The following is a 13545-nucleotide window of genomic DNA, read 5'->3' as shown; positions in this document are numbered from 1 at the left end:
CTGGTGAATGAGATGTCCACAGCAGGCTTTAAAAAGGTCTCACATGTTCCCAGAAATCTAGAAGGCCACACAGGTTTGTGGTGCTGTGTACCTACCTAAGAAAGACCTGATTAGGTGCCATCTCTCACTGCTGGTTGACCTAGAGGTGCTGCTTATGCAGGGCTGTAAACTGTAGGCATGTTCATGGCATAGCTTAATACCTTGCCCCATAATTTGCTGACTACTAAGCTATTGAGCAGAGACTTCTATAGTAGCTGAATACAACAAATACTACAAATTTTACAGAATTAATTCAACAAAGTAACTAAACAAAAAGCAACAACAGCAATACAAGAAAAACATCAGAAACAACAAACCCGTATATGTGGGGGGGTGGGAGGTGGTGTCATCTGATTTCCAGAGTGACCACATTATATAAATGTCCAGTTTTTGGCAAATGACAACAAAATAAGTGAAATGCTTTATAAATGATGGTATCACACATGTCAATAAGCATGAAAGTGTGGTCCATAAACAAGAAAAAAAGCAATCAATAGATACCTTCTTTGAGGAAGGCCAGATGAAGGACTTACTAGACAAAGACTTTTCATCAACTACTAATATATTCAACAACTAAAGGAAATCATGCCCAATAAATTAAAGCATAGAATGAACTCTCAACAAATGCAGACTATCAATAGAGATACAAGTTAAAAGGGGAACAAATAAAGAATTCTGTAATTAAAATGAAAAAAAAAACTTTCTTTGCCTTTTCCCCTTTGCTATTTTCTATTAGAAATTAATCTTTTTAAAATTTTAATAAGTAATTCTTAAGGACTTCCAACATGTTTGAAAAATTTTTGTTCATCTTTGTTTCTTGACCATTTGCTCATACTTGACCATTCTCCTGGACTCACTCATGAATGGCAGTTTATCTGGGCACAGGATATTCTCTTAGCCTGTGGAAGATATATAATCTTAATTACTGAAAATTCTCTTTTAATTCTACCTTTATTATTTTATATGACCTGTATATTTTTCTAGTGTATAGTCTATTTTTAAGGTTTTCTCTCTTTGTGATATTCTCTGTTTATATAATGTGGATGTTATATAGGGTTTGATATGTTTCCTAATTTGAGGGTTAAAAATTCCCATCAATTTGGGAAACTTTTAGGTTGTTATATCTTTCACCATTGCCCATTTTTGTCTTTTTTTTTCCTCCTTCTGGAGCTTATTTTATATATATATATATTATATTCATATATAAGCCTTTTATATACCTTTTACACATATTTCACATTTCTTAATTTGTAAGTTCAAATTGTCCATATTTCTATTACTTTCTGTCTTTCTCAGACCTGTCTTTCATTTCTCTAATTTTCTCTTCAGATTTTTTAAATGTAGTATTTAACACACTAATTGAAATTTTAGCTTATTACTATCTTTTTCCTTGTAGAATTCTTTGATAATCTGTTAATATATGTTCATCTTTTTTCTTACTTTCCTGTTTTATCAGTATGGTTTCTTTTCATTCTTTTATATTACTAAACATTTGAATATATTTTTATTGTAATCTCTTTCTGATTATCCTATTGCTTTCAATATTGATCATGTTAAGTCTCCTGTTTATGGCATCTCCTGACTCTCTCTTGCGTCGCTGTATTTTTTTCATGTAGTCTATAACTTTTCTTTGGGAGTTCATCTTCAGCAGGAGTTAATTTTTAAATCTTTGGCAGTGTAAGTGCCCCAGTTCTTGCATTTACCTATGAGAAGATCCTGTGAATTCTGATGATGCTGCCCAAGTTTTATTATAATTTTGGATTCCTAATAATGTATGTGTTTAAGTTTGGACCCAACCACCAAAGTACAGACCTGACAGTATGGTTTCTGATGAATAAATGTCTATTTTTCATCCAAACCCTACAACAGCTCGTAAATGTCTTTGCTATTTTCCACAGCTGGAAAATATAGGTATTTTGTTTCCCTTTTCATACCTGAGGCAACTCCTCCAGGGGCCAGGCTTTATACAGTACCACCATACTAGCTCCTCTGCCTTATGCAGATGCAGAGCCAAATCACCAATTATTATACATATTAAGACCTTAGACCCCAGGGTGTCTAAGACCTAAATCCAAATCTGAAATCTCAATGAGTCACCATAGCATATGACCTCCCACTTGCTCTGGGTCTTATATCTTTATTTGGGGCATTTCTATTGTTTCATTTGTTTGGTTTGGTTTTTGTTTGCTTGTTTCTTTCTAGCTTGGTTATTCATGTTTTAAAATCCAAAATACAGTTAGAGAGTGCTGGCTTGACTACAGCTGTTTTATGTTTGTAGATACTGAACCTACTGACTGGAGGGCCTGTCCCTCAATTTTATTACATATTTATTCCTTCAAATTTTGGCCTTTTTTCTTCTCCACTCTCACATTTTATATACAAAATCAATTTACAGATGAGAAAAGCAGCCTAGAGAAACAAGGTCCGAAGTTAACACTATGAAGATAGTTCTGAAATACAACCTTCTGAGAGACTGGACTTTTCATTCTGAGGAGTTTATTAGAAATGCAGAATTCAGAGTTCTATGCCCAAAAATTCTGATTCAATAGGTCTGAAGTGAAGTGCAGGAATATAAGTATTAAACAAGTACCCCAGTAGATTCAAATATCTGTGATTTGAGTTATTTAGGGACTTTGGACCATAATCTGAGGTATTAAAAACAAACCCACACCTGAGTTTTTTAAGCCTGTGATTTATATTTTTATACAAAAAAACAGAGTAAAGAAAAGAACTTAAAGATTTCTGCTTATCTTATTTATAATAAAATATTTTAAAGGTTCCCATTTAATTATCCAAAGACATCTTTTCCTCTAAAGCACTCTTTTTTTTGCTTCTTTCTTTTTTTATTAAAGTATCATTGATACACAATCTTTTTTTTATTGTATATATATATATGTATATATATTGTTGTTGTTGTTATTATTACCTACTATTACCTGCAGAACATTATGTTTACTAGGCTCTCCTCTTCACCAAGTCCCCCCCACAATCCCCATTACAGTCACTGTCCATCAGCGCAGTAAGATGCTGTAGAATCACTACTTGTCTTCTCTTTACTGTACAGCCCTCCCCATGCTCCCCACCCACATTATACATGCTAATCATAATGCCACTCTTATAAAACCTATTTGAGCAAAGTCTTACTTTTAAATGATGAAATAAGATATATGCACCACTACAAAGATCTTGATGTTATTTTGAAACTTTCTGCCACAATAATTTTATCTCAGGAGAAATCAGAAAATTCCATAAAAATACCTAGGTAAAATTTATAGAAAGCTGAGTCAAGAAACAGGTGTTACTGTTGGAATGATGAATCTTATCCTTTTCCTCACTCATAAATTTCTAACATATGAACCTACAGACTCTAAATCAGATGCTGGATTCACATAGATTTATGTCATTTACTTCCTTTCACTGAGAAAATAAAGAGGTAGATGATGTATCCAAACCTTACCAGCTGTTCCACAAACCACATGCAATGAGTAAGGTATCAGTGGAGATACTGCTGCCTCAGTGGCTCCATCTTACACTTGTTCTAGCACTTGAATATTGGATGCTGGTCTTGAAAAGTATTGCATCTCTGTAGGTATGAGCTTGGCTACAATGTTAGGTAGCATTCCATTTCCAGATGGCTCCTATTACTACCTAATTATTTTAAACCCTGATTTTTTTTTCAAACAATTTACTATTGTCAAGGGTCACCTCCAAGCACAACATTGCTGAAATCAAGTATTTTGGGTTCTAGGTCTCTGGCTAGGAAAATTTAAGAATGGCTTCTTTGGGGTAATTGATAGACCATCTGGTGAAATCCATGATTAAACTATAAATGCAATTTTAAATTTTAATAAAACTATAAATAATTTTTATGACAATTGTTCAATCATAATTATTATTTGTTTAAATGTCCAACTGTTCTGTTAAACAAATTAGCAAGTACCAATGAAATGTATTCATTTATTCATTCATTTATTAATTCTTCTGTTATTTACTTATTATATACCTCAACAAGATGAGAAAAACAGATTCCTTTTTTCAATCACCTTGGATCCTAGTCAAGAGAAGATGATTGCAACTTATCAAAATCTTGCAAAAGTATATGCAGATAGGGATTACAGTTAGATGACAATGGCTGAAGAAACTTCTGGGGATTTTTATCTCCTTTGCATTATTAAGCTATTTTTCAGACTTAATACTGATTGAAGACATGTGGATGTGACAGAAATGTCTGAATTTGGACCTGGATTAAATACACTGTTTTGATGGATTCTTTTCTTGCTTTTAAGTTTTAGTTCATTTTAGGTTAAAGTATTCTCATAGAATTAACCTACTGTGCATCCTATAAGGATATTGTTTATTTCAACTTGTGTTGATTCAACAACATTGGGTTGAAACTAACCGTCAGAGCAAAACTAGCACAATTACATATACTGTCCTTTACAAAACACATACATATCAGCTTGGAGGCTGTTTTGTTAATACAAATTTTATGAAGGCCTCAGAACATTTGGTGAAAATCATTAAATCATAACTCTAGAATGAGAGCTTATGTATATTTAAAAGTATAGGGAGTGGGGGAGTATAAGTGTGTTTGCATTTGTTTTCATAAAAGTCCTGGGCCACTACTAATTCTTTCAGATTTGTGGGATTCTTTCATTTGTATCCCACGCTACTCTTTCCCTAGACCAAATGGATCCCTTGCATTAAAGATCTTCAAAAATACCCTTTCTGTACTTGCTTAAGGTACAGCTTGCATTGTGAGTCTTCATCGATTGTTTTCTATAGGTGTTGCTTCCCTCCACTAAAATCTGTAAAATACCACCATGTGCTTCGGAATGAGACGTAGGCTCCATGCCTCGACCTTTCACCTGGGCACTCTGACTCTTACGTCCCCTTCCTGGTAGGCTCCCTCTGGCCGTATAAGCCTGCAGCTATAGAAGCGGGATAAGAATATTTTTAAATGCTTTTTAACCTGGAAGTGTAATTTACTGGATTCTGCTGGGTACAGAATCATAGTGCTACCTGTATAATATATTAAGTATCTCCAGTGGTTATGGCTCAGGGGAAAGTTTAATTAATCACTCCACATCAATTACTTACAGCTTTTATTTCTCTCTGTCAGCTACGATTTAAAATACCATAAACTTTGATATGTTATTATTTTTTTTAAATGACCTTATTTCTATATAATCTAGACTTTTTCTCATCCAAATTGTTGAACCCATATGTCAATAAAGCCGGAAAGAAGGCCCTGAATTATGACTGTGGGTAAAACTGCAATATTTTCAGAATCTATCGCCTGGCCTCAGTGCATATCAGTAGGTGTTTCCAAGGGGTGGAGAGAAGTAGTCCATCTCCGACCTTTATCAATAGGTAAGTACAAGGGCAAGCATTTCTGCACCAGAGAGGTTGGGTGGGGAGGTCTCTTCTTCTGCAGCTGGGTCGCAAGAGACAGGGGAGAGCAGAAGTGGGTGACTGCTTGTAAGAAATAAATGGATTTCTCCCACTTTATTTCTTCCTTTGACTGATGTTGGTTTCAAAGGTATTTTGCCTCGGAATTTCCCTCTCCCCCACTCCCACCCCGTGGAGTTACAATGATTAAGTATAGTAATCCATTCTTGTTATGATCATAATGGAGCAACTTAAATCAAGAGTGATATAGTCTATTTATCTTGAGTACCATTATAATATTTTGTGAACCTAGAGCAGCTACTACATACATAAATGTATTCACTTACCAATAATGAAGATTTCATATATAAAAATGAGCTGATTCTAACAATTTGAAATTTTTTAATAATCACAAGTTATCATTGATAAAATTCCATGAAATTTATAGAAGATTCTACATTCTGAAGAAACATTCCATGTTTGTCTTCAGAAAGAATAATTCCTTCTTTTAAGGTGCTGCATACACTTCTTTTCATAAAGTTCTTTTATAGACCTCTGCACAATTAAGACATCACTGTATCAGGATTTATAGGCCTAAAGTATAGTTTATCTTTACATATTCTCCTTAAACCCTGCATTTTTGGAGACATTGTTTAATGTTATGAACAGGAAATACCTTGATTATGGATTTCCTTTGCTAAAAGCAACCTGTCAATGAACAGCTGTGCCTACTCACATTTCTCTTGTTCAGCTTCCACTCCTTCACTTTCTGTGTCACTTGGCAAGATCCAGGGCTGATGAACTACCTGTAATTGCTTTAAAGATTCATCCTGCCAAAGAAAAGAAAAAAAATCATTTTGGATTAAGCTCTGGATTAATAGCAGGAATACCAATACTGTGAGCACTTTAGTCTCCATGAATTACAAGTCCAAAGAAAGACAGTAAGAATTTCCTTACAACACAGAGAAGTTATAAATTTAGATTCATTTTCATGTCATAGACACACCACAGACTCTAAACTCATTTTTTACATTCTCCTTTTACTAAAATTTAATGTCTTAATAAGAAGAACTATCTAGACTATGTTCCTTACTGAATTAATATTTTTATGGAAGTCCTGACACTTATTTCTGGAAATACAGTAATGAAATATTCAATATAAAATGGCACAAGATGTGCCTCTTTGCCGTCAAGGTTTCAAATTTCATATAATGAGAATAAAGATTAATAGGATTTCAAGAACATTCTCAATTTTACCATTCAGTACTACTTCACTGTCTCTTTCATCTTCTTACTTATTTTATTTCTCATGCCTTCTTTGGTGTTCTCTGCCTTCTGTCACTGACCTAAAGCAGACTTCATCATCTCCCATTCTGACTTTGTAGTAGTAGCCATCTATGAAGTTGTCTCATATCAAGTTTACACCCTCATTAATTCTGCCCACCAGGTCCTTGCCAGAGTGTGCTTTTTAAGATGCCATATGACATATTAATTACATTGCTCAGAATTCTTCAGTGGCATCTTAATTCACAGGATAAAATCTAAAGTCAAAGTCCTTCATAATCCATGCTTGTCAGCCTGAACTACCACTGTTTTTATCTCCTTCCTGCCTCGACTGACACTTCCACAGCAGCTTCTGTTAGCTCCTCAATTTTGTCATTCTGTCTGATCTGCCAAGACATTTTCATTTGTTATACTTCCTGACTAAAGTACACTACATTTATTTGTATCATATATTAACTTCCTCCCAAGGCTCAGATATCATTCCTACTGGAAGCCTTCCCTGATCCTCCAAGACAGAATTAATCTTCTATTCCTTTATGTGCCTATTGCACCAGTATAACAATTACTGTTTAGTGACAATTACTGTATAATAATTGTCATATCATACCTTCCTGACTGAAAAGTAATGAATAGAAAGCCCTTGAGGACATGGATAACTTTTTTTCACCTTTAAATTTCAAATTTATTGAGCCATGATTCAAGAAAACTTTTTCAAATATATTTTGAAAATTAAAAACAAATCAGTATGACACACTAGTTTACTTTTTGACCTATAAGATTAATTCATCATCTTCCCCCTCTTTTAATCATCTTTTCCTCTAACTTGAGATATTTTACTTTGTTCAGACAAATACTAACAAGATAAAAATAAAGATCTGCAATCTCTGATCTCTAAGTTATATGACATCACTAAATATTAAATGTCCACTTTGTTTAAAGCAATTCCTGTACTAGAAAAACATTCTACTTGCCATCGCTTGATTGTAATTGTTATCACTGGAGATGTTTGCTCCCATACTAGAATTTAAAAAGGCACATTTTTCCAAGAGTTTGGATGGGGATTAAAGGGTGAATAGGTGAAGCACAGGGGATATTTGATACTATTTTGTGTGGTTTTATAGTGGGAAATACAAGACAGCAGCATTTGTCAAAACCCATAGAACTTTGCCCCGCAGAATAAACCTTAAAATATGCAAATAAAAGTATCAATTAGGAGGTTGAGGAAATCCCAGGATGGAAGACAAATACTTAAAAAGAATCTAAGTACATTACAGATGGACGAAACATCCTCACTGAAGGAGTTGAGGGAATAATGTGATAAGCTAAGTAACTTTGAAAATGAGTGGAGTTTGTAAGACCAAAAGCACAAGGAACTGTACATAAATACTGTACACCAGTTGATACAGTTGTTTCTCGTGGACATACAGGTGAACAACTCAGAAAGCACTATACATATAGTTTAGAATTGAACAATGAAATAAATGGATGGCAGATGGTGGGAGTCAAGTTTCTCACTATAAAGTGGGAGTTTACAGATAAGCAAGGATAGAATGATCCTTGTGTAATGTATTGGAGTTGGAGATATCAGTATGAACTCATGTTTAGCTTATTATATATACAGATAGCTTTATGTAGAAATATTTATAGATATTCATTCATCCTTGAGTTACCATATACATATACATGTCCCAGCTCTGGCAGCTGAGAGGATTTAGAATCAATGACATCCCAGTAGTAGTGAACACAACTACCAGCCTGATCTTGGTTTCTACTACAATTCTCCAGTGAAAACACCAAGACTCATGGAGAAATTACTTATTATAGGACTGACACGGAAATATATCAGACGAGCCTGGTGCATCTTGTAGTGACAAAAAGCAAGAAAGTGCTACGTCTCCCCCACACATTATGATGGGGATACATACACTAAAGGGATAAAGAAACCAACCAAAATATCTCTCAGTGGAAAAAGCTAGAACAATTTAAGCAACAAAATAAATAAGGTAACATTGGGTTATCGGGCAATATAAAATAAATAACTACAATTCCATTCTGATAAAAATACATTATTGAGTAAACAAACAAATGGATAAAAAGAGACAGACACATCATGCAGAAGGATTTCAAATAATTTATGTAGATATTCCACCCTTAAGGAGGTTGAGAATAACTTCCCACTCTTTAAGTGTGCGCTGTGTAGTGACTTTTAGCAAAGACTGCAGTATGGAAAGGGAGAGCAGAAAGTCTCACTTCACAGTGAGAAAGCTGACAAACACTACTGAAAGCTAGATGATCAAGGTCAACAACAACATCAACAATCCATATTGACAGGATGAACCCATGACAGGAAATGGAATTTTACTTTTATGGTTTTCTCTGAAAAACACGTTATCCCAGTCTAATCAGGAGAAAAATATCACATGAATCTCAGTTGAGGGACATACTGCAACTGAGTGAATATACAACCAATACTTTTCAAAACTGCTATAGCCATTAAACACAAAGAGAGTCTAAGACATGGTCACAACCAAAAGGAGCCTAACGAGATATAACTGCTCAATGTAATGTGATATCCTGGATGGGATCTTGGGACACGAAAAGGACATTAGCAAAAAACTGAGAACATTTGAATAAAGTATGGATTTAGTTATAAATAATGTACCAATATTAGTTCATTGTGACAAGTGTATCATATTAATATAAGGTATTAATGATAATTGAAACTGGGTGAGAGGAATATAATCTCTGTATTAATTAACAATAGTTCTGTAAATCTAGAACTATTTAAAATAAAAAGTTTTCTTAAAAAATTCAAATAAGCAAAGTTTTTTATTTTCAATTTTATATTTAAAATTATCTTTTTTTAGCACTGACTCTTCAAAATAATCTGTGAATTGGATTAAAACTTAAAGTCCAGTGAGTAGATCCTGAGGTATCATCACAAGATTTTTTTTTCTTTGCATTGTACCTATCCAAGATGATAAATGCTAACTACAACTACAGTGATAATCATTTCACAATATATGTAAATCAAACCATCATGCTGTACACCTTAAACTTAAACAATGATGTATGTCAGTTATTTCTCAATAAAACTACAAAACAAAAAGCAAGAATTTGAATTCCTATCATATGAGAGGTGGGCTTCACAGTAAACAGTCTTTACCCCAAGGGTCAAGGGTCACAGCTTTTTATCCTGGTCAATCTAAGGCATGTCACTTCCTCTCAGAACATGCAATGAAGTTGGTGAAAGTACTGATGATCTCTCATATGGCACAGGTGTCAAATTTATAGGTGTACATTACTTTAGGAATGTGAGAGGCACTAAATGGACTATTGCAGAGAAAGTTAACAAAATAATCAAGATAGTCAATCTTGGAATGTATGAGTTAGGTATAAATCAATGTTTATTCTTAGGGTTTAACTTTTTTTTTCAAATGTATCAATTATTGGATTTGGCTTTATAGGGCTATACTAAAGAAGCAGAATAAATGTGAAATATCTTAGATTTAAAATTCCCTGACAGCATAGAGGACAGCAGAAGTGAAATTTCAAAAGTGTTCATGTAACAAAAAGGGAAATCATATTCTTGCAGCTTATCAAAAATAAAACACAGGTCTCTGATTATTTAAAGAAGAAATACTACATGGTCTTTTTGGTTTCATAAGGTAAAGTCAAATAGCTAAAGCTCTTCATTTAAAACAGAATAATTTAAAGTATATATGAAAAAAAGTTTAATTAAGTAAGTATTTTGGTTATTTAGCTTTTTGGTCCAGATACTAAAATCTGTTCTCATAAGAAAAGATATGAGTAATAAATCAGTTGTGTTACTTTTTACCACAATAGTACAGAATTTTAAGCAATCATACTGATTGATTTCATGTTTTGATGGCTTTATTCTTGAACAGATAAGTAGCATTCAACTAATTGCAAATTATATAAAGTATGAATGGAACATTAGCTCTGTAAAATATGTAGTTTGGGAATAACAAAATGTTGAGACAATACAGAAATGACTATTAATAGATCGCTTAAACATTTTACTTTGATTTTTCCTTGAACACAGCTAGTAATAACTTAATGCACCTGTTTTGCTTTATCAATGCCAACAGTCAGTACTATGTATGTTCAAACCTCAGCCCATCAGAACACTTATAATTCTTTTTTGATAGGGTCAAGGAGGTAAAATCTTGAACATTTTTAAAAAGCAAGAACAAACATATTCCTCTTTGCCAACTTATTCAAAAAATTTTCTATAGGAATATTAAGCTGTGTCTGAGCATAGTACAAACTCGTTCATATTCCCAAGAGAAAGTTCTTAAAGTTGCTTTTAGAAGAAATGTCATTCATTCTTTTTCCAAAACACTTTCACCATAAGTATTTAAATATCCAGGGACTAGGAGTGGTGAGAAATAGTGACATGTATCATAAGGAAAACAGTTGCTAGGTCTGTATCAACATATCATTTCATCTGCTAACAGAGTAAGTGCTTTATAAACTTCAGCAGTATTGTTATTCCACATGGATAGCTTATTTTTGGATTCTCTAAATGTAATCAATCAGTGATTTATGTCATGTGTGGCCATGGAAGTTCAGTGCACTTAGAGAAAAAAAAACATCCTCCTTTGCTCAAACTTTCACCATTGGATACTTTAATTCTAAGACAATTAAATATGTCTCTCCTTTTGGTAAAGTATGAAAATAACACACAAAATATCAACTTCCATCTTTCAAAAAGGATTAATTACTTTCACTTTACTTCTATACCATAGGATCCCTATAAAATAAAGATCCCTGAGGCATTTTGCTCATAAAGAGGAACCCAATTACATTCCACAACAGCTACAATTATTAGAGTGCTTCTGCTGACAAAGAATTAACCCTATATTTCCATTAAAATGAATTTCTCTATATATAATTTACATACTCAAATTAGTGAACTTTGGAAATACCTTTTTTTTTTTTGCTTGTATTTGTTAATGCAATGCTTGTATTATTAGGCTGAAATCCGTAATTAGCTATATGGTAACAGAAGTTAGTATACTTCAATGTACTTCAATATACTTCTTTTAGTATACTGTATTTCCGTAGACAGTTCTTTTGGGACTTGTTAAAGCATAGTTAAAACATAGAGGAGGGAATAAGCAATAAGTTTGGGAAGGTACAGTTTGAACTAATAGGATTTTGGAAAAGAAGAGGGAGCAATAATGAAGTTAGAAAAATATAGTAGATTGTGAAAAAACATTACAAAATAAATGCAAGTTGCTACGTAAATTTATATGACAAATTTGTTACACTGCACTATGCATTGAGACTGCATTCTATTTTATCTCCTAATTCATTCCTTTTGGTGGCTAAACTCCAATGATATTTTAGGATAAAATTATAAAAGACTGAAATGGATGAAATATTGGATACAGTCAATGAAAAACAAGTCATTTCACTAGCATGCCCTCTCGCTGTCTGATTCTGTGGAGGCTCTGGGTCTTCCATTGACTTTGAGCTTTTAACAACTGTGTAATTTATAGAAACTGATAGTCGTACAAATGATTCTTGCCCATAAATTTAAATCCACCTGAATGCAATTGATTATTATCATATGGCATTGATCGGTTCTGCCAATTTTTGCATCTACTTATAAGCTCATTTCTGCATTCTTTATGTGACTATATATGTGAGGGTCTGAATTCTCCTTTGAATTGTCTGTAATATCTTACTGAGTTCCCTGTTAATGAATGAATTAAATAAATCTTTGATGTGTTCATTTTATATCTGTACAGGAGCCACAATTACAACTTTTTAAAAAATTGTTATCTGTTAACAACATTTATCAATTCCTAATGAATCAGTCAAAATGGGGTTTTCTTGAAAAAAATCCCTAATTCCTAGTTTCTTAAGTAGAATAAGACTGTAAGACTATATAATATTTACCTCAATTTTTAAAAAGTATATCCTGGTGCATGATAAAAAGTAAATTATATCTTATTTGTTATTTGGAAATACTGTCAGGCACTTTCCACCAGGGGTATAGGTGAAACTTCATTATACCAGCGATCACAGAATACAACACAGGAGAAACAAGATAGGTCAAAATTGCTATGAGAAGTGAGTCAGGTATTTTGGTGCATAAAACTGATCCCGTCTCTAGTTCAGATGGTAGAGTTGGCAAAACCAACCTCAACAGATTTGAAAAAGGCCTGCCTGCTAACATGCTTCTTTTCTTGTCTGACACTCTTAGAGATTGTGAAGCCTCAACTTGACACCCTGAGTTAGTTCACACTCCTATGAATTGTTGCCTCCAGCCTTCAACAACCAATTTCCTGGAGTTGTGAGGAACTGCTCTAAACTGCTCTTTAAAAAGTTTTAAAAATAGTTAACTTCAGTGTTTAGTTCTTTATAGTTTTTCAGCCATTTAAGCTGAGAATACTTATCTGATGAATGTACATTTAAATTAATTAATACATTTCTCTAATGATTCAGGAATTTTTAACCAGCACAGTATACTGCTTCCCAATTATTCACCTTTGAAACATGATATTTTAAATGGATTGACATCTCTATAAAAGATGTAAAAATCAAGCTTTGGAAGTACTTGATTTTCATAAGTTGTTTTAAATTACATATACATTTTGAATGAATGTTAATAGTGTGATCCTAAAAGCTGAAATTGCTGCAATTTGAAATTAATCTTTCTGCCTAAATTATCTAGTGCCTTATATATAAAGAACACATAATTTTTAAAATTTAACTAACAGAGACACTTTGAGGATTAGGAAACATAGACATAAAATTTCTCATTTTTTTATTTGATGACAAATACAAATCCTATTC

The 13545-nt window shown here is 33.2% G+C and overlaps 1 protein-coding gene across 8 annotated transcripts in view; it reads right to left on the bottom strand.

Annotated features, from left to right (window-relative positions):
* The window catches only part of C2H8orf34 (chromosome 2 C8orf34 homolog), a 420116-nt gene that overhangs the window by 46559 nt on the left and 360012 nt on the right, over positions 1–13545 (bottom strand). For all 8 annotated transcript variants that reach the window (XR_012128242.1, XM_073229640.1, XM_073229642.1 and 5 more), the window contains one exon: positions 6167–6260. Coding sequence is in view for 7 of the 8 variants with exons in the window: in XM_073229640.1 (XP_073085741.1) it covers positions 6167–6260 (94 nt within the window). In the remaining variant the exon portion in view is untranslated. The remainder of the gene's footprint in view (positions 1–6166; positions 6261–13545) is intronic.

Source organism: Manis javanica, chromosome 2, assembly GCF_040802235.1.
Source record: "Manis javanica isolate MJ-LG chromosome 2, MJ_LKY, whole genome shotgun sequence".
Classification (NCBI taxonomy): domain Eukaryota; kingdom Metazoa; phylum Chordata; class Mammalia; order Pholidota; family Manidae; genus Manis; species Manis javanica.
Note: the sequence above shows the minus strand (reverse complement) of the source record. Positions and strands in the feature narration are given on the sequence as shown.